This window comes from Megalobrama amblycephala, unplaced genomic scaffold, assembly GCF_018812025.1.
Source record: "Megalobrama amblycephala isolate DHTTF-2021 unplaced genomic scaffold, ASM1881202v1 scaffold585, whole genome shotgun sequence".
Classification (NCBI taxonomy): domain Eukaryota; kingdom Metazoa; phylum Chordata; class Actinopteri; order Cypriniformes; family Xenocyprididae; genus Megalobrama; species Megalobrama amblycephala.
The window spans coordinates 1-22,267 of NW_025953492.1; the positions used below are offsets into that span (position 1 = coordinate 1).

The 22,267-nt window shown below is 36.3% G+C and overlaps 2 protein-coding genes across 3 annotated transcripts; one reads left to right on the forward strand and one right to left on the reverse strand.

Moving 5' to 3' along the window:
- The first annotated feature begins 1,731 nt into the window (after positions 1–1,731).
- On the forward strand, positions 1,732–4,858 carry LOC125262069. The gene is made up of 6 exons (XM_048180629.1): positions 1,732–2,790; positions 2,992–3,088; positions 3,210–3,311; positions 3,743–3,918; positions 4,030–4,131; positions 4,522–4,858. The coding sequence occupies exons 1-6, from the start codon at positions 1,877–1,879 to the stop codon at positions 4,856–4,858; spliced, it is 1,728 nt and encodes a 575-aa protein (XP_048036586.1). The 5' UTR covers positions 1,732–1,876.
- Positions 4,859–5,488: 630 nt separating this feature from the next.
- Positions 5,489–21,050, reverse strand: LOC125262070. Of its 2 annotated transcripts, XM_048180630.1 has the most exons (16): positions 20,887–21,050; positions 17,617–17,664; positions 17,263–17,381; positions 16,773–16,805; positions 16,350–16,439; positions 16,103–16,174; positions 15,928–16,016; positions 15,717–15,819; positions 15,399–15,498; positions 15,250–15,302; positions 14,967–15,051; positions 13,649–14,152; positions 13,194–13,248; positions 9,950–10,140; positions 7,264–7,393; positions 5,489–5,754 (listed from the first exon to the last, which is right to left on the reverse strand). In XM_048180630.1, exons 2-16 carry the CDS (start codon positions 17,621–17,623, stop codon positions 5,586–5,588), a joined length of 1,800 nt encoding a protein of 599 aa, XP_048036587.1. In that variant the 5' UTR covers positions 17,624–17,664; positions 20,887–21,050; the 3' UTR covers positions 5,489–5,585. The 2 variants fall into 2 exon arrangements, with proteins under 2 accessions (XP_048036587.1, XP_048036588.1); XM_048180631.1 differs by lacking the exon at positions 20,887–21,050 and having other exon boundaries at positions 17,617–18,284.
- Positions 21,051–22,267: the final 1,217 nt, after the last annotated feature.

Consider the following 22,267-nt stretch of genomic DNA (forward strand, 5'->3'; position numbering starts at 1 on the left):
CTCAATAGATTCATTTTACTGTGTTATTTTAGTGTACTATATGCTGCTCTCAGGGCTGCAGTACTCAATAGATTCATTTTACTGTGTTATTTTAGTGTACTATATGCTGCTCTCAGGGCTGCAGTACTCAATAGATTCATTTTACTGTGTTATTTTAGTGTACTATATGCTGCTCTCAGGGCTGCAGTTCTCAATAGATTCATTTTACTGTGTTATTTTAGTGTACTATATGCTGCTCTCAGGGCTGCAGTACTCAATAGATTCATTTTACTGTGTTATTTTAGTGTACTATATGCTGCTCTCAGGGCTGCAGTACTCAATAGATTCATGTTATTTTAGTGTACTATATGCTGCTCTCAGGGCTGCAGTACTCAATAGATTCATTTTACTGTGTTATTTTAGTGTACTATATGCTGCTCTCAGGGCTGCAGTACTCAATAGATTCATTTTACTGTGTTATTTTAGTGTACTATATGCTGCTCTCAGGGCTGCAGTACTCAATAGATTCATTTTACTGTGTTATTTTAGTGTACTATATGCTGCTCTCAGGGCTGCAGTACTCAATAGATTCATTTTACTGATTTTAGTGTACTATATGCTGCTCTCAGGGCTGTGTTATTTTAGTGTACTATATGCTGCTCTCAGGGCTGCAGTACTCAATAGATTCATATCGCTGTTATTTTAGTGTACTATATGCTGCTCTCAGGGCTGCAGTACTCAATAGATTCATTTTACTGTGTTATTTTAGTGTACTATATGCTGCTCTCAGGGCTGCAGTACTCAATAGATTCATTTTACTGTGTTATTTTAGTGTACTATATGCTGCTCTCAGGGCTGCAGTACTCAATAGATTCATATCTACTGCTGTTATTTTAGTGTACTATATGCTGCTCTCAGGGCTGCAGTACTCAATAGATTCATTTTACTGTGTTATTTTAGTGTACTATATGCTGCTCTCAGGGCTGCAGTACTCAATAGATTCATATTTTAGTGTATTCTGCTCTCAGGGCTGCAGTTTACTGTGTTATTTTAGTGTACTATATGCTGCTCTCAGGGCTGCAGTACTCAATAGATTCATTTTACTGTGTTATTTTAGTGTACTATATGCTGCTCTCAGGGCTGCAGTACTCAATAGATTCATTTTACTGTGTTATTTTAGTGTACTATATGCTGCTCTCAGGGCTGCAGTACTCAATAGATTCATTTTACTGTGTTATTTTAGTGTACTATATGCTGCTCTCAGGGCTGCAGTACTCAATAGATTCATTTTACTGTGTTATTTTAGTGTACTATATGCTGCTCTCAGGGCTGCAGTACTCAATAGATTCATATCGCTGTTATTTTAGTGTATTTTGCTCTCAGTGTACTATATGCTGCTCTCAGGGCTGCAGTACTCAATAGATTCATTTTACTGTGTTATTTTAGTGTACTATATGCTGCTCTCAGGGCTGCAGTACTCAATAGATTCATATCGCTGTTATTTTAGTGTACTATATGCTGCTCTCAGGGCTGCAGTACTCAATAGATTCATTTTACTGTGTTATTTTAGTGTACTATATGCTGCTCTCAGGGCTGCAGTACTCAATAGATTCATATCGCTGTTATTTTAGTGTACTATATGCTGCTCTCAGGGCTGCAGTTCTCAATAGATTCATTTTACTGTGTTATTTTAGTGTACTATATGCTGCTCTCAGGGCTGCAGTACTCAATAGATTCATATCGCTGTTATTTTAGTGTACTATATGCTGCTCTCAGGCTGCAGTACTCAATAGATTCATATCGCTGTTATTTTAGTGTACTATATGCTGCTCTCTGCAAATGTAGTACTGAGTAGTACTACTTTTTTAACCATTTTATTTGATTTTTTTCTAGGCAAATGGAGAATATTTGGCTTGAAGGGATAAGGCGAAAGTTAAAGAAATTAAGGGATGTCAGAGTCATTCAAGAGGTCATACCTTTTTCTGGGGAGGAGACTGATTTCATGCAGGGTTACATTAAGAAACTGGAGGAGGAAACCAAAAGCACCTTCAAGTCCGCTGTGTCTACTCATAAAGACTACTTTTACTTTGCATGTGAAAGATCGACCAAAGCAAGTGGGAAAAGCAAAGGAGAACCTACAAAGACAAGAGCTAATTCCTGCAAAGCTTATGTGTCATTTAAAATAATCAAAGATGGTAGTTTTACAGGTGCTGTGGTCAACAAAATGCTTCAACACAACGGACATGATGTGTGCATGAAAGAAGAGGGCGTAAAAAATCGCATTGACCCAGAGCTATTGACCTTCATTGAAATGTGGCTTGATCAAGGACTGTCAATTTCAGAAACCCTTTTAAAATGCGTGGACTGGGCAGAACGTCATGGACATATGGACAAATATAATCGGCGATATTATGTTACACCTGAAGATATACGATTGATCAAGAAGACCAGTAATGCTCTTAGTTTTCCTGATGCGAAAGACTGCATTAGTGTGGACAAGCTGATCACATCGGAGCTGCAGGAACACATTTGTTACTACCAGCCTTTGAGTGAAAATCAACCACTTATAATTGTAGTGCAGACACCCTGGCAAAAGGATATACTTAGAGAACATCCCCATACCATGGTATTCATGGACGCTACTTACAAAGCCATGACATCATATGGTTATGCATTTTATGCTCTTCTTTTGACCAACAGTATTGGAAGAGCAGTCCCATTTGCTTACTTTATTATTAGTGAGGAATCAGCGGACATACTTGCTCTCTGCTTGGAAAAGCTTGTAAATCACAACCCTGGATTTCTTCCCAGGTAAGAAGTTAAAAACATAGTAGAGTCAGTAGTAGTTTGGCAGCAAAGTGTGCTGATGTATTGAGGTATTTCTATGTACAGACATTACTATTGGATTAAATACTGCACACTGTAAACTACCTTTTTACAAAAGCTGTTCATTTTTACAGAATCTACAGATGTTGACGTATCTTCATTAATTCTCAATTCCTTATCATGTAGGTCGATAATGATTGACCGTGACCTTAAGGAACTCAATGCCATAAGAAGAGTTTTTCCAACAGCCAAGGTTCTTCTTTGCTGGTTTCATGTACTCCAGGTAGGTTTATTAAATCTTTTGTACTGGAAAAAGACCTATTCATTTTACAGACCTATTCATTTTAAAAATACAATTATAATTCAAATGCCATTATAACTATAGCTTTTGAATGTTTTTGTAGGCTGTACATAGGTGGATGGTTAAAAGAGATGGAGGGAACTTGCCAGTGAATCAGCGGAATCTTGTGATTCAAGCAATGGTGGCAATGAAATCCTGTTTAACGGTAATATTTTTATATCATAAATCACTTTATTCTTTAGAAATCATTTCAGTACATGGAAATAAATCTTGAGTTGTTTACTATAGATTTCAATGGGATTGGTCAAATTTATGTGTATTATGATTTTTAATGAATTGTCTTTTAAAAATGTTCCCACAAAAAAATTAAAATCATTCTTTACTAACCCTCATGTAAATCCAAATTCAAAAGATTTTTTTTTCCACAATAGAATATGGAAGTGTTTTGTACCCATTAAGTTTCATTGCATGAAAAAAACAATCTTCAAAATATACATTGTGTTCCACTGAGGAAATAGTCATATAGGTTTGGAGTGACACAAAATGACAATTTTCAATTTTGGGAGAACTACCCCTTTAAATGTGCGTAAACTTAAGGTGGCATAACTCTACAATGTTGTGTCTTTTTCTTTACAGGAAGAAGAGTTCAACAGCATGTCATCCAGAAAGTGTGAAGAGCTCGATACATGTCTTGGTAGTTCTCATGTATCAACCTACCTCAAGAATCAGTGGATTTGTTTTGGTGATTTATGGTCCAATTTTGGCAGGTCATTTTATCACCATAACAGCGAAACCAACAACAAGGCAGAGAGGTCAGCTACTAAAATTATAACATCATGCCCTAAAATCACATTTTAAATAACATGATATCCAGGACACATATTCATTAAGGATATTTTAAGTTTCTTAACTTTTGTACACAGATTTTTTCTTACAATGAAGTACCAGTTCCTTAAGGGAAGAATAAATAGCAGGATTGATCAGCTTCTTCGCTTACTGTGTGGTGATGTCCAAAAATATTACAGGTAAATATATTTAGCTGTATATATAGTTCAATGTATTACTTTTATTATGGTGCTAAATTGTAATTGCCAATTACAGAAATCATGTGACATATAGAATCATGTGATAATATTGCATAGAGATCATCTCTGGCCACTACCTATTGCCATTATCAGCTTGTTTGGATACAGGAAGCTCTTGAATAAACATTCACTGTTGTCTATGACATTATCTTTTCCTTAGCACAAATCATTCAGTAAAAAGGTCTGTCAGCTCCCAGCTTCCTTTTTTCCTTAATTATTTTATAGCCTATAAAATCTATACAAATGTTTAAGGGTATTTGCTTTTTTCAGTCATTTCATTTTTACAATAGTTTACCATTTCCTAACTTGTTCTTTTATTTCATTGTTCAGTTACCTGGATGACCTCACAGAAACTGGACGAATCAAAGGAGCAAACACTGAAGAGACCACTAATGCCGCCCATTCTATGATTGCAAAAGGCCTGGGTGCAAAAGTGGAGATAAAAAATGGAGTGTGTTTGGTTCCACCCGACACAAGCACACAATGTCACAGTGTGGACTTGGTCATGCACAAATGCGACTGCAAAAGATTCCAATGTGGATGTGTGTGCAAACACTTAATTTTTTCACAGAACATTGCAGAGAAACAAGGACTTATAATTCAAGATCTTAGGGCAGAAGTAGCAAAAAAAATTGTTGACAGTGAAATCCTACCTCAGGGTCGATGAAAACCTTACTGTCTATCATTCTGATGGGAGTGTAGAATTTGTAAGTTGTAAAGGGACCAAATTTTGCACATGCATTGCGAATAGCCATGGAGAGGTATGTGTATGTATATTGGTTCACAACATTCTGTACCCAACATCATCTGAGAACATATCTGATGATTCACACTGCTTTAGGTCCAGTGAGAGAAAACAAGTTACACTGCAAGCCATGCTTACAGATCTCCATGAGTGGAGCAAATCAGAAAAATTTTGTGAGGATAATGAAGTGTACAGGTTAGTTGAAAGAGCACACAAGTTAGTTTTTTCACAGTTTACTAAACTGTCAAGAAAAAGAAAAGTGACTGCACTTCATAATTATCGTAAAAGGGTCAAAAAAGCAAAAGATGTAGTCACTGTAACCTACATGGTCAAAAAGAAGAAAAAACGTGTTTGATCTTGTAGAGATAAGAAATGTTTCATTGATGAAACAATCACTATTTGCTTTGCCTAGCCAAAATGTTTTTTTTTTCCTCTTGCTGCTACTGTCTTTTTTCAATGAGTGTTGTACAGATACTTTGTATAAGAACAAATTAAAGGAACAAATATGAATTGTAAGTAATTGAGATTAAAAAAAATAAATAAAAAACACAGTTCTTTGTAATGTTTTATTAATTTTTTTTTGTACAGCTGAACATCAAGAAACAAGAGTTTGAAACAATACAAGTAAACAAAATAAAGTGGGGGAACCTTACTCATCTGTGGAGTCTTTTTTTTTCAGTGCTCTCATCTTTTCCTTAAGACACGCATCTATCAACGAAAAAGTGCCATTTATTACGGCAGGACCAAGACCATGTGTTGCCAGGTCAAATGTGTCCCAATTTTTCTCTAGAGCAGCCTTTACTTCTTTCAATGTCTTCCTGCAATAGAAAATACAAAAAGCTATTTAGTTTTCCAGTTCAACTGATCATTGAATCATTAAGTTAAAGGGTTAGTTCACCCAAAAAAGAAAATCAACATTTATTACTCGCCCTCATGTCATTCTACACCCATAAGATCTTCATTCATCTTCAGAACACAAATTAAGATATTTTTGATGAAATCCAATGGCTCAGTGAGGCCTGCATTGCCAGCAAGACAATTAACACTTTCAGATGCCCAGAAAGGTACTAAAGACATATATAAAACAGGTCATGTGACTACGGTGGTTCAACCTTAATGTTATGAAGCAGGGACGTGCACAGGAATTTTGAGGGGCAGTTGCTCTGACCTAAAAAAAGGGCACTCCCCTACCATTATTTTCCTAATAATTCAATGGCCCGTCATCAATTATTCCTTACTTACAGCTTAAATAGTGTTTTGACATAGACAACCCAAGTGCATTTTACCTCAAACTTGCATCTAGTTAACTTGCTACAGTAGCAATCGCTTCTCGGGTCGACATTAACACACTGACAAAATTATATTCAGAATTAAAAATATTTTTATACCACTTTTTAATGTGTGATTGTGTAAAGGTTTTCACGAGATACCAACCTTTCGCGAACTTGCTTCCAACACTCGTTCTCAATTCTCATGGAGGCGCGGTGTGCACGGAGGGGAGGGGCTGTGTGCGCGCGCGAGTATGTGAGAGAGACGCGTGAGTGAGAGACGCAGGGAAATGAAATGCAGCTGAACGTTTGCTCTATGAAAGACATTGACAAAGACGAAAACTAAGGACATTTAATCTATAATTTTATTTTATTTTAGTTCGTTTTGCCAAACACACATTACAGTTTTGGTTAGTTATGTTTTTTTGTAATGCCTTGTTTTTATTTTTATTTCAGTTAACGATGTTTTTTCCCACCTAGTTTTCGTTTTTTCGTTCGTTTTCGTTAACGATTATAACCTTACTCACCTTTCCGACAACGTTAAGTCGTCTCACCCGACAACCGCAACAATCTCCTTCTAGTGCCGCTCATGCAGGCTCAGCTTCTTTTTTTTTTTTTTTTTATCTAGGCCTACGTGAAATTCTGCATCCATTGTACGATTTTTTTATTTCTTTTTTTCCACCTCAGAAGGGCAACGTGAGTCGAGAAGGGCATATGGGAAGTTGCCCGGGCAACCTGAGCAACCCCCCTGTGCATGTCCCTGTTATGAAGTGACGAGAATACTTTTTGTGTGCCAAAAATGACAAAATAATGACTTTATTAAACAATATCTAGTGATGGTGATTTCAAACCACTGCTTCATGAAGCTTCAAATCTTTACAAATCTTCTGTTTCATATAAGAGATTTCATCAAAAATATCTTAATTTGTGTTCTGAGGATGAACGAATGTCTTACGGGTTTGGAACGACATGAGGGTGAGTAATTAATGACTGAATTTTAATTTTTTGATGAACTATCCCTTTAACATCAAGTGTAGTAATAAATTGTTATTAAATTACCTGCAGTCTTCGGTTTTGACGATGGCAGCATGGACATTCCCCTCTTCTAGTAAGGCTTCACCCACCCTTTTCTGGGGGATGAATTTTGTGGCAAGAAACATTACGTCCCCAGCCAGATCCTTGCATTCATCTAAAATACAAATAAATACAACAGCAAAATTATTTGTAATAATGTCCAACTTAGAAGCAGTACAACAAAATAACAAAAGATGAAGTATGTGGATACACTCACCATCCACCTTATTAAGACCACCTGTCATATGGCAGCAGCATAATGTAAACATAACAACAACATGCAGATACATTTCAAGAGCTTCGGTTAATGATGTTCACATCAACTATCAGAATCAACAACACAATAACCGTGGCATGGTTGTTGGTGCCATATTTCAGATCCTGCTGATATACTGGGATGTTTCTCACACAAAAGTCTCTGAGTTTGCACAGAATGGTACAAAAAATATTAAATAAGCAATAATTATGGGGGTGCAAATGCCTAATCTGAGGCACAGAAACTGTACAGTTGAACAAAAAAAAAATCACCTTTTTCAGTCTTCAATTGTCCAGTGAGTGTGCCCATGAAATCTGCAGATTCTTATTCATGGCTGCTGTTAGAGCCCATCCACTTTAAGGTTCAATGTCTTATACGTGCTAAGATGATTTTCTTCTCACCACAGTCATAAAGAGTGATCATGAGTTGCTACCCCCAAACCCCACCCAACTATTCTGTGTTGTTTGAGAAATTCTCAGGAGACCCAGTTTCTGAAATACTGAAATTCAAATCAGCCCATCTGGAACCAAAAACCATGTCACAGTTAAAATCACAGATCACATTTTTCCCATTCTGATGATTGATGTGCTTTTGACCTGTATCTGTATGATTTTATGCAGGGTGCAGTTGCCATATGATTGGCTGACTGTATGACTCTATGAAGGACATGGTGTACAGGAGTTCCTATTAAAGTGGACAGTGAGTGTTGTAGCATCTGGACCAATCAGCCACACAATTATTCATTGTATTTAATGAATTACCCATAAACTCACTCTCACTATCAAAGTTCTCTGAACTCATCCCCCTAAAACTGCAACCAGCATCCCAAGTGTAGCTAGCACACAGGCACAACTAGGTGTCCTGTTACAGTTATATGGTACTTTTATGATCCAGAAGAATGCTGTAGAGACTAGTGACTCATTCTTCCTGAGAAGGACAAATAAACTCTCTTAATCCTATGTATTCTCTATATAACCACTTGGGAAATGTATAAACATGTTTTGGTATTAATGTTCCATAGTTGCAAATGTATAGTTAACTGAGATCACATTGGCAACATGTTTGGTATCTACGGACTCCATCTTTAATTTCCTATTTGGTAATTCATGTTACATGTTACTAACTCTGTGACATGTTAGTATTATAGGAATCTAGAGGGTTCTTCTCTCAAACATCCAATCCAGTGTCTTATGCTAATATCTTGCTACAGAACAAAGACTCGTAAAACTTCCCTCCGAGGGGGCAACTCCTTATTGGCTCAGACACCTCAAGAGGGTGTGACATCTTCACCCTTTATATACACTGATCACAAGACCAAGCCCTCTCTTCCTGCTCTTCCTCCTCTTCTTCTTTTTTTACTGACAAATGCTGACGTCAAGATGACGCTGTAAAAAGCTAGAAGCTTCTAAGGAACCCCAAGCTTGTGCCAGGCCTCGGCCTAGACCTTCCATTCACCAAAGATCCTCTGAATCCAACTGGTTCTCTTTCATCAAGACAATATCAGCAAAGATTCAACGGGAGCCTCCACAAATTGCATCAGGACAGTTTTAATTCAACTTGGAGAGACATGCAAGTATCAAACTTAGTCTCATTATCGGATACATTGAGTATCCTTACCCCTTTGAAAGAAGGGCCTGTTAAAACTAAACTGATGTTTTGCTCAAGGCTGTTGATCTGCTGAAATGTACAACAATGCTGTAACCTCTTGCTTCCTGTACTCTGCTTTAGCCCTCTCTCTCTTGGTAAACTGTATGCATGTATGTGTGTGAATGTTAGAGTAGTTTAAGTCTTTAGTCTAGTTAATAAAGTCTTGTTCATGTCACACGTAAGGTTGTCTGTGTTTTGCGCTCATATACGGGAGTCCCTATTCATGTCGGTCCTGACTACAGGCTTTTAGTAGAATAAGATTGTTATTTCCCATAACCTGGAAATGAACATTTCTTAGAATTAATAAACAATTAACACTGTGTGTTCATTGAACAACAGGTTAATTGATTGTAATATTAATTTTATTACATTAAGTTAATTTTATTAACTGATTAAAATATTAATAATTAATTATAACTAGTTATAATTAATTATTCATATTTATTTTGAGCTAATTTGCTACAGTGTATATTCCAAAACTGGTAGTAAAACATAGCAAATCAGGCTATTAACATAATATATTGACCTATTTTGGTAAAACTGAACACCTCATAGTGGCAAGACAACTTGTCTACGATTATATTTACTTTTTATTTATACATTTATATAACTGTATAACAATACAGTTATAAGTAATGTGGAATTTCAGTGGAAGTTATATTGTTATAAAATTTTACTATTATAAAGAAACTTATGATTCAAAACCACAAAACAAGGATACTGGTCTCAGAATTCCCTTTAGAGTTATTACTATTACTATATTTTTACCTTCACAAAGTTTGGAGCACTGTGAAGTTAACTTTGTGCGCTTTGAGGGGTTCACCTCCAACTCTGCCAGCGTCTCTGTAATTTTCTTTTTTTGTCCCTTGGCCTTCCGTAGATAAGCCACTACAGTGTTTGCAGAGTAACTCTCTGGGGGAGAGCACCTCCTCTGTAGTTCATCTGATGTGACCAGGTATCTGAAATATCAATGTGTTATGTACATTATAATAATCCTTGAAAAGGCAGAGGTGCTTTATCTTTAAAAAAAAATCTTTAGAGTATACAAAAGAAAGAAGGATTTGAACCATGGCAATAAGATAATTAACTTGATTTTTTAAAATAACTGATATACAGCATAATTTGCTATAATTAATAACCCATTTATATATATACAGGTGCTAGTCATATAATTAGAATATCATCAAAAAGTTGATTTATTTCACTAATTCCATTCAAAAAGTGAAACTTGTATATTATATTCATTCATTACACACAGACTGATATATTTCAAATGTTTATTTCTTTTAATTTTGATGATTATAACTGACAACTAAGGAAAATCCCAAATTCAGTATCTCAGAAAATTAGAATATTACTTAAGACCAATAAAATGAAAGGATTTTTAGAAATCTTGGCCAACTGAAAAGTATGAACATGAAAAGTATGAGCATGTACAGCACTCAGTACTTAGTTGGGCTCCTTTTGCCTGAATTACTGCAGCAATGCGGCGTGGCATGGAGTCGATCAGTCTGTGGCACTGCTCAGGTGTTATGAGAGCCCAGGTTGCTCTGATAGTGGCCTTCAGCTCTTCTGCATTGTTTGGTCTGGCATATCGCATCTTCCTCTTCACAATACCCCATAGATTTTCTATGGGGTTAAGGTCAGGCGAGTTTGCTGGCCAATTAAGAACAGGGATATCATGGTCCTTAAACCAGGTACTGGTAGCTTTGGCACTGTGTGCAGGTTGAAACCCATGTCTTGCATACATCTGTGCGTAGTGGTTCTTGAAGCTCTGACTCCAGCTGCAGTCCACTCTTTGTGAATCTCCCCCAAATTTTTGAATGGGTTTTGTTTCATAATCCTCTCCAGGGTGCGGTTATCCCTATTGCTTGTACACTTTTTTCTACCACATCTTTTCCTTCCCTTCGCCTCTCTATTAAAGGGATAGTTCACCCAAAAATGAAAATTTGATGTGTATCTGCTTAGCCCCAGGGCATCCAAGATGTAGGTGACTTTGTTTCTTCAGTCGAACACAAATGATGATTTTTAACTGCAACCGCTGCCATCTGTCAGTCTTATAACATGAGTGGATGGGAACTCGAAGAATAACAGTCTAAAACACTTCCATAGACAAATCCAAATTAAACCCTGCGGCTCGTGACGACACATTGATGTCCTAAGACTCGAAATGATTGGTTTGTGTGAGAAACCGAACAGTATTTATATATAATTTTACCTCTAAAACACCACTATGTCCAACTGCATTCTGTACTCGTTTAGTGAGGTCTGTGGCATATACTTCAATGAATGCGAGACATCACTGTCGTTGTCAGAGCGCGATCAGACCTCACTAAACGAATGCTGAACGCAGTTGGACATAGTGGTGCTTTAGAGGATATTGGATATTGATGATTATATGACCAGCACCTGTATATATTAGGGGTGTGATGAGACGGGTATCTCACGAGACGAGACGAGACTCAAGATTGAGTTCATGAGACAAGATTTTTACACACTATTTTTAAGAAATCCTCAATGGCGAAATACATGACTAGAAAAAATATTCTGCAAGTGTATTTGAAATGTTTTAACTAATCATCTTGTAATGAATATCATTTCATTTCTACTTTCTGATTATGAATTCATATGCAGTAAAAGACAATACTCAAGTACAGTAAAAGGTTTTGCCACTAACTCAACTGACTGACTTCTCTTTTGTATGATTTCAGTCTCTTCAGACCTTACTGTACATGATTTATGAGTTTCTACAACTTTTGACCACCTAACTGAACTCCTTTCCACAAACTGACCATAGAAATAAAAACAGTATAAATAAAAATGGTAACACTTTACAATAAGGTCTCATTTATTAACATTAATGTATTAACCAACATCAACAATGAGCAATGTATGTGCTACAGTATTTATTAATCTTTATGTTAGTTAATAAAAATAGTCATTCATTGTTAGTTCATGATAGTTCACAGTGCATTAACTAATGTTAACAAACGAAACCTTACTGTTTGTGCTTAATAAGATTAAAGGTGCCCAAGAACATGTTTTTAAAAGATGTAATATAAGTCTAAGGTGTCCCCTGAATGTGTCTGTGAAGTTTCAGCTCAAAATACCCCATAGTTTGTTTTTTTTTTTATAAATTTTTTTAACTGCCTATTTTGGGGCATCATTATAAAATGCACCGATTTATGCAGCGCGGCCCCTTTAAATCTCGTGTTCTCCGCCCCAAGAGCTCGCGCTTGCCTTAAACAGCTATAAACAAAGTTCACACAGCTAATATAACCCTCAAAATGGATCTTTACAAAGTGTTCGTCATGCAACATGTCTAATCGCGTGAGTATTTATTTGGATGTTTACATTTGATTCTGAATGAGTTTGATAGTGCTCCGTGGCTAAAGCTAACATTACACACTGTTGGAGAGATTTATAAAGAATGAAGTTGTGTTTATGAATTATACAGACTGCAAGTGTTTAAAACTGAAAATAACAACAGTCTTGTCTCCGTGAATACAGTAAGAAACGATGGTAACTTTAACCACATTTAACAGTACATTAGCAACATGCTAATAAAACATTTAGAAAGACTATATATATCACTAAAAATATCATGTTATCATGAATCATGTCAGTTATTATTGCTCCATTTGCCATTTTTTGCCATACAGTTTGAGACTCACTGTATGTCATTTCCATGTACTGAACTCTTGTTATTCAACTATGCCGAAGTAAATTCAATTTTTGAATCTAGGGCACCTTTAAGAGAAAACTGTTATTCATTTTTATGGTAACACTTTACAATAAGTGCAACCATAATAGCACTCTCTCAATATTCAAAGTGCAAATAAAACCAAATTTTCCTTCGATACAGAGCTAAGAGATGGTTACAACTACACTGCCCAGCCTAAAATAGCTTTCATATTGAAAGATATTTGCATTCATCAGGGAGCCACTTTCAAATGCGGGGTATTGAAATCGCATATATATATATACATTTATTTATTTTTATTTTTTTTACCTTTTTGCTTGATGAGAGTCTGAAACTTTTAAAACACTTTCCACCAGGAATCCCCCTGGAAGGGTGAATAAAAAGAAAAGTAACAGTATCAGTATGGGAGAGGGATAGCATGCTTTCATTTAAATTAAGTTAAAAGTAATTACTATGTCTATAGATTAATAAATGCATTGTGGTTTTCTTTGTTTATATCAGTGTCAATATAAACACTGGTTCTTTACTACACAAATCAACACACAAATCACATTGTTCACTGCAGTAACATTAAAACCACTGATTGTTTTTTTTTTACAATGGCTAAAACCTTCCACAGGTTAAAGCAGTTACAGAGCAGCAGCAAATGGCATGATATCTCAATATTAACAACCTTAATTTCACATGAAAATTCATGTAGGACAAAGTGTCCACAATTTTTTAAGCAGGTTTGTGTTTTTCCAAGATCTTACTTAAAACTTTACCTTGAACTTGGTTAAGTCCCGAGCTGCTTTCTTCCTGAATTCCTTCATTTTGGTTGCTTCCTCCTGAGCTGTCTTGTCCCTCAGGTTCATCCTCTCTTTCTCCTGATCTGTCTTGTGTCTCAGGTTCATCCTCTTTTTCTCCTGATCTGTCTTGTGTCTCAGGTTCATCCTCTTTTTCTCCTGATCTGTCTTGTCCCTCAGGTTCATCCTCTTTTTCTTCTGATCTGTCTTGTGTCTCAGGTTCATCCTCTTTTTCTCCTGATCTGTCTTGTGTCTCAGGTTCATCCTCTTTTTCTCCTGATCTGTCTTGTCCCTCAGGTTCATCCTCTTTTTCTCCTGATCTGTCTTGTCCCTCAGGTTCATCCTCTTTTTCTCCTGATCTGTCTTGTCCCTCAGGTTCACCCTCTTTTTCTTCTGATCTGTCTTGTGTCTCAGGTTCATCCTCTTTTTCTCCTGATCTGTCTTGTCCCTCAGGTTCGTCCTCTCTTTCTCCTGAGCTTTTTTCTTACATAATTGATGTATTTAGAAATAATATTAAATGAATAGAGAACAGACTATCTATTAGTGAATTTTAATAATAGTTTATCAGCCTCTAAAATTGTAAAATGCCATATAGGGTTAGTTTGCCCTGAAAAGAAATATCTGTCATTAAGTAGATCCATACCCGTAAGACCTTTGTTCATCTTTGGAAAACAAATTAAGATATTTTTGATCATATCTGATGACTCAGTGAGGCCTCTATTGACAGCAAAATAATTAACACTTTCAGATGCCCAGAAAGCTACTAAAAACACATTTAAAAAAGTTCTTGTGGCAACAGTGGTTCAACTTTAATGTTATGAAGCGATGAGAATACTTTTTGTGCACCAAAAAACGAAATTACTTTATTCAACAATATCTAGTGATGGGTGATTTCAAAACACTGCTTCATGAAGCTTTGAAGCTCTATGAATCTTTTGTTTTGAATCAGTGGTTCAGAGCATGTATCAAACTGCCAAATTCACGTGAACCATTGACCATTTCAAAACACTTATGCTGTAACGAAGCCTCGATTACTGAAATCATGTGACTTCAGTGATCCGAACCACTGATTTGAAACAAAAGATTTGTAAAGCTTCAAAGCTTCATGAAGCAGTGTTTTGAAATTCAGCCCAATACTGAGGATGACGAAGGTCTTATGGGTGTGGAACGACTTGAGAGTGAGGAATTAATGACTGAATTTTAATTTTTGGGTGAACTAACCCTAAACGTTGCAGTTGTTAGAAGGATTATTTTATAATGTAGGGTCACAAGGGTCATTTAATCCAAAATGTACTACCTTTGCAAAAAAGACACTTTGCATCCTCCTGTCTCCCAGGTAGACAGATTTTATGAATATTTACAAAACATGTTGAACATTTTTCCTAGAAAGATCATTTGCATGAAAAAAAGGTTAGATCAAGGTTATCCAATTCCTAAGGAACATTTATTTATTGTATTTATCTTTTATTCCCCAACTAATTTCTGGTGTACTAGATCAAAAAACCACTGGACAAACATCATTTGAAGCTTAGAATCTAACTTTATTTTCTAATATTTAAATTGTCATTTGCATCACTTGCCTTGTTCTTCCTGGGTACCTTGTAAAAACAGACACCACAAATACCTGACCTATCTGAAACACATAGGAAACATATTTGCTGCATTGTTAATCTTTCGACAGGAAACAACCAATAGGAACTCTAAATTCATACATGAGCATGGTACTTACCAAGTGAACTAAAGAGAAGTGTCCCCAGACGCTCCCTCTCTTCCTGGATAGGAGAGCACATAAGGTATCCCCCCGAGCCTCCAAGTATGGCCTCAGCAAACTAAAGGTGTTCCAAAAAGAATGATTAGTTCAATGCCATAATCAACTGGAATTTTGTGGAATTTCTAAAACCAATAAACCAATTAGTCATGTGGAATATATACAATATCATTACAAATGACAACAGTTTCATGATCCAAAAAACTGACAATGATTTGTAGTAGTAGTAATAATAATAATAATAATAATAATAATAATAATAAATGAAAAGCATTTTACCACAGCTGTGAAAACACCACATGAAATGCTATCATGCTGTAAGCTATGTTTCCTGAGAACTCTTTTCCATGGCCCCTGGTAGCCTTTTGAAGCAGCAAATGTGCTGAAATGTAGATAAAGATAAAAATATTTAATGTAGATGTGTAAAATAAAGTTTACATAGAAAAACAAAAATGTAATTTTGTTTTTTGGGGTTAAAAAATGCCTGTACCTCCAGTTTTCTGCTATTTTGTTGTATTGTTCATCTGTTTCCCCAAGTGAATTAAGGTATGTAATTGTACGGTCAACAATGCTGCAGTGCTAGAAAAAAACAAATATGTTTCACTGGGAGCCAATATGTTTGACATGTTTATAATATGTACATAGTTACTTGGTAAGTAACTTACAAAAAAAGTCCAATGATTCCCGTCCTCCAAAAAGGGACCAACAACCTTAGTTTTATTTTCAAATATGTTCTTCTTAAAAGGAAAGAAAAATTATGAATGTAAAATGAAATGTATGTAATACCTTTATTTCAGTAAGAGCAAATTAAAAACTATTGTGTGAGACTAGCAATGAATATTTGTCTATATTAGTTATACCTGTAACACTGGTAAGAACTGGCTTTTCAAGTTTTGTCAGGGTACTTCTTACCTTCGTAAAATAACTGCTCCTAGCCCGGGTGTCACCCTCCAGAATGTGACCCAGGGTCTGATTATTGATGGCCAAAACATCTGGCCGCTTCTAAACAAAAAAATTAAAGGTATTGACAATAATTTTTAAAATAAGTGCAACTTCACAAGGTCAAACGAAGTGCATGAAAAAAATTATCCGAACAATACCAGCGACCATTTTATGACCATTTTGATGTCTTCATTCACAAGTGTTGCTGGTACTGTTCCAATAATTCTTGTATTGAAAATACTCCTAGGCAGGTTTGGGCCATATCGAAAATATATATCACAATACGTCAAGACATTTTCACAATACATGATGAAATACTCAGGTGTGTTAGATTAGACTGTTGTCTTACCATTATATAGAAAAATGTTCAAATTAGTTTAGTTAACATCTTACCCTGCTGAACAGATGGAACAAAGCATCCATTATCTAAGGAGGCATCAACCAAAGAACAAAGAGAAAAAAAAAGAAAAAGCACAAAATTACAAATGCTAAAAGTGAGAGCAAACTTGTTTTGAGAATTTTGAGTTCAAGCTTTCAAAAGTAGTGTTTTGAGGAGAAATTGTGAACTGTGAAAAGAATAAAACTTCTGAATGCCTTACATTTATATTTCTAATGATTTTATCCAAACTAACTTACATGCATAAAAGGGATAGTTCACCCAAAAATGAAAATTATGCTATGGAAGTCAATTCAGTTTTATTTTCCAAGATCAATGTATAGTACTCTAAAAAATAACACAGTAAAATTAATCTATTGAGAACTGCAGCCCTGAGAGCAGCATATAGTTCAACAGAGAGCAGAATCGTACAGCTCGAAGGTGAACTTTCTCTTTAAAACATTTCTTACAAACAAGTTGAATTATAAAATACAAGAGAAATGTTACCTCATCAGATACTTCGTTGTTTTCTATGAGGGATTCAAAACTCTCCATGTAAAGTGGATAGGGTCCAATCCTTCCGATGCCTCTTCCATGCAGTCCTCCAGACTTCATAATTTGTAAGACTGCATAAATGATTATTTTCCCCTTATTTAAATGTTTTTAAGCTATTGTTTTAATATTCTATATTTTAGTGTTGAAATAATGTGCAAAGATCACAGAATAACATTTTCTACAGAAAATACAGGCCTATAAAGTACTCTTGTAGTCTTAGACTACACCCTTTTCCCTTTATTGTTTATTAAAATACATTGTATACAGGTAGCCTAGCTAATGCACATTACAAAAAAGCATACTTACCATTCATTTATCTCAGAAAGAAATGCTCCTTGAAAGCAGAGGAATAAGCTGATAATAAAACATTGGAAACATTAGCATTACCTATGGAGAACAATGACACCAATTTTAAAGCATCAAATATTAGGATAAAATTAAAGCTGAAAGCAGTGATGAAAGGGCCTTTGCACCCGGTGGCTTTAGGAAAACCGGTGGGCAACCGAATTTCATACTTGTACGTTAAACGTAGCACGAACTGTGCTTAATTGACATTTTGAAGGTGCCGCTGTCAAGCCATTTTGCCACACCTAATTGTGAAACCCTTATGAGACATACATTTCCACCACTTCTGACACGTGTGCAAAGTTTCATGAGTTTTCGAGAATGTTTAGGCCCTCAAAAATGATTTCAGAGAACAACAATAATTTACTGAGCAATTACAATAGGGTCCTCACACCATCAGTGCTCAGGTCCTAATAAAATAAGCTCTCGTGCTTCAAGAGCAACATGTCTATAATAAGTCACGCAGGTATTGTGCTACTCTGCAGTGGTACCTGAAGCAGTATAAAATAGTCATATGAATCTATTGAGTACTGCAGCCCTGAGAGCAGCATATAGTACACTAAAATAACACAGTAAAATGAATCTATTGAGAACTGCAGCCCTGAGAGCAGCATATAGTACACTAAAATAACACAGTAAAATGAATCTATTGAGTACTGCAGCCCTGAGAGCAGCATATAGTACACTAAAATAACACAGTAAAATGAATCTATTGAGTACTGCAGCCCTGAGAGCAGCATATAGTACACTAAAATAACAGCGATATGAATCTATTGAGAACTGCAGCCCTGAGAGCAGCATATAGTACACTAAAATAACACAGTAAAATGAATCTATTGAGAACTGCAGCCCTGAGAGCAGCATATAGTACACTAAAATAACACAGTAAAATGAATCTATTGAGTACTGCAGCCCTGAGAGCAGCATATAGTACACTAAAATAACAGCGATATGAATCTATTGAGAACTGCAGCCCTGAGAGCAGCATATAGTACACTAAAATAACACAGTAAAATGAATCTATTGAGTACTGCAGCCCTGAGAGCAGCATATAGTACACTAAAATAACACAGTAAAATGAATCTATTGAGTACTGCAGCCCTGAGAGCAGCATATAGTACACTAAAATAACAGCGATATGAATCTATTGAGTACTGCAGCCCTGAGAGCAGCATATAGTACACTAAAATAACACAGTAAAATGAATCTATTGAGTACTGCAGCCCTGAGAGCAGCATATAGTACACTAAAATAACAGCGATATGAATCTATTGAGTACTGCAGCCCTGAGAGCAGCATATAGTACACTAAAATAACACAGTAAAATGAATCTATTGAGTACTGCAGCCCTGAGAGCAGCATATAGTACACTAAAATAACAGCGATATGAATCTATTGAGTACTGCAGCCCTGAGAGCAGCATATAGTACACTAAAATAACACAGTAAAATGAATCTATTGAGTACTGCAGCCCTGAGAGCAGCATATAGTACACTAAAATAACACAGTAAAATGAATCTATTGAGTACTGCAGCCCTGAGAGCAGCATATAGTACACTAAAATAACAGCGATATGAATCTATTGAGTACTGCAGCCCTGAGAGCAGCATATAGTACACTAAAATAACACAGTAAAATGAATCTATTGAGTACTGCAGCCCTGAGAGCAGCATATAGTACACTAAAATAACAGCGATATGAATCTATTGAGTACTGCAGCCCTGAGAGCAGCATATAGTACACTAAAATAACACAGTAAAATGAATCTATTGAGTACTGCAGCCCTGAGAGCAGCATATAGTACACTAAAATAACACAGTAAAATGAATCTATTGAGTACTGCAGCCCTGAGAGCAGCATATAGTACACTAAAATAACACAGTAAAATGAATCTATTGAGTACTGCAGCCCTGAGAGCAGCATATAGTACACTAAAATAACAGCGATATGAATCTATTGAGTACTGCAGCCCTGAGAGCAGCATATAGTACACTAAAATAACACAGTAAAATGAATCTATTGAGTACTGCAGCCCTGAGAGCAGCATATAGTACACTAAAATAACACAGTAAAATGAATCTATTGAGTACTGCAGCCCTGAGAGCAGCATATAGTACACTAAAATAACAGCGATATGAATCTATTGAGTACTGCAGCCCTGAGAGCAGCATATAGTACACTAAAATAACACAGTAAAATGAATCTATTGAGTACTGCAGCCCTGAGAGCAGCATATAGTACACTAAAATAACACAGTAAAATGAATCTATTGAGTACTGCAGCCCTGAGAGCAGCATATAGTACACTAAAATAACAGCGATATGAATCTATTGAGTACTGCAGCCCTGAGAGCAGCATATAGTACACTAAAATAACACAGTAAAATGAATCTATTGAGTACTGCAGCCCTGAGAGCAGCATATAGTACACTAAAATAACAGCGATATGAATCTATTGAGTACTGCAGCCCTGAGAGCAGCATATAGTACACTAAAATAACACAGTAAAATGAATCTATTGAGTACTGCAGCCCTGAGAGCAGCATATAGTACACTAAAATAACAGCGATATGAATCTATTGAGTACTGCAGCCCTGAGAGCAGCATATAGTACACTAAAATAACACAGTAAAATGAATCTATTGAGTACTGCAGCCCTGAGAGCAGCATATAGTACACTAAAATAACACAGTAAAATGAATCTATTGAGTACTGCAGCCCTGAGAGCAGCATATAGTACACTAAAATAACAGCGATATGAATCTATTGAGTACTGCAGCCCTAAGAGCAGCGACTCAAATCCCGACCGCAAACGGATTCCCCGTTCTATTTCTGTCCACCTGCTTTGCAAAGGTCGTCTTTTTCAGTGAAGACAGCTTTTAGCTGTCGCCGCGCCGCGATAAAAGATCGCGTCTGGTGTACACACGGTGTAACTCCTGCTTTAAGAGCAGCATAGTAGACCAAAAATAACATCGATATGAAATTATTTCCGTTCCGTCTTCGCATTTATCGGCTTTACAGACAGCTGGGTAGTATTGGAAAATCATGTTTAACCCCATTTAGACCATTAGCAGCTTAGGTGCAGTGGAGTTAGCAGTCGAATCAAAATACAAATGATCCGATATTAGACGATGATAGTTCTGTGCATTTTCAATGTTCCCCAATTATCTTAGTACACTTTAGAGGCCGTTTATCTCAGAATTTTAACAAAATATATTGTAAATTCACTTACCTCTACAAAACCCGCGATCTTCTATCAACAGTCTAACGTATCTAGAATCCCGCCAAAGTAAAAAAAAAAAAAAAAAAAAAAAAAAAACTTGATCCCGCCTCTGCTTCAATTTCATTGGTTGAATCTTTAAACCAATCATTTTCCTTTCTGCCCTTAGAACATGTTTGAGTAAGTAAAACTCCCATCTGCGTTCTGGAAGAAGTAAAGAAAGTGAGAGGATACAGATGGAAGGAAGCAGAAAGAGAGGGAGACACGTCAGGATTACCGCAGGGCCTAACCCTGCACGACTGGAAGGGTGTTGTTATTGTAAAACTCAGAAAGAGCTGCTATAGCACATTTCTGACATGTAGCGCTGCCTTTCAGGGCCTGATCAAAGTGCCCCAGCGCTACTGCGTCTGATAACCAAATCAATTTTCCCAGTCTTTTGTTTTTCGCTGAATAATGCACATTTAGTTGTAACCTTCGGGCATAGAATGAAGACAAGGCAGACGAGAGGGGCAAGAAATGGAAGGGGTGAGTTAGGGAGGAAAGTGCTGTTCCTTTATATTCCAAGAAACGAAATGTATTCCATAAAAGAGCAAAGAAAAGGAGGGAAATATTCAATAAACTTAGCAGAAGGTTTAAAAGCGCGAAAGCTCTGGAGGACCGTGAACAGCGGTTGGAGGCGGTTCGACGGGAGAGAACGGAATGATTAGAATATGAAATGTCTTGGAAGGGGGGAGTGGGTGGGAACGGAGCCAGAGAAATGGAGAGGTGAGATTAAAAGATTACCTGTCTTCTTCTCTCGCCCTTCAGGACCCTAGCGTCTGTCTGCCACCGCTGCCAGACCAGACAAGTCAATGAAAGAGAGACAGCTTCAAAACAAGATAATCATTACAATCAATCCTCACCGTATTACCTCTGTTGCTGATCACATTTTCAATCACATGGCTTTGTAATTGTTTATGTTTCTTGGCTCGAGAGGTCTTCAAATGCAACTTATCAACTTATGAGAGTATATTATACTCCCTTCAATAAAAACTGAAGACCAAACAAAATATTTGAACGGAGTGCAATAATACAACCAGAGTTTGATATATATATATATATATGGGTCATTGATGAATAAGGTTTTTAAAAGTGTAAAAAACATAATGGAGATATAATTTATTTTGAAGTTTTGTTAAGTGTTAACAATCAGATTATGTGGTTTTTATAATAAATTAACACTACTTTTGTCATTCTTTTTTACAAGATTGATAAAATTTGGCACCAAAAAAGTCATTCGGTTTAACCAAAATTTCGGTTATACCGAATGACGATATTTTCAAAAAATGCTAACAGGCTGATATGTGGCTAGTTAGCTTGCTAGCTAGCTAACAAAAGGATAATCAAACATTTT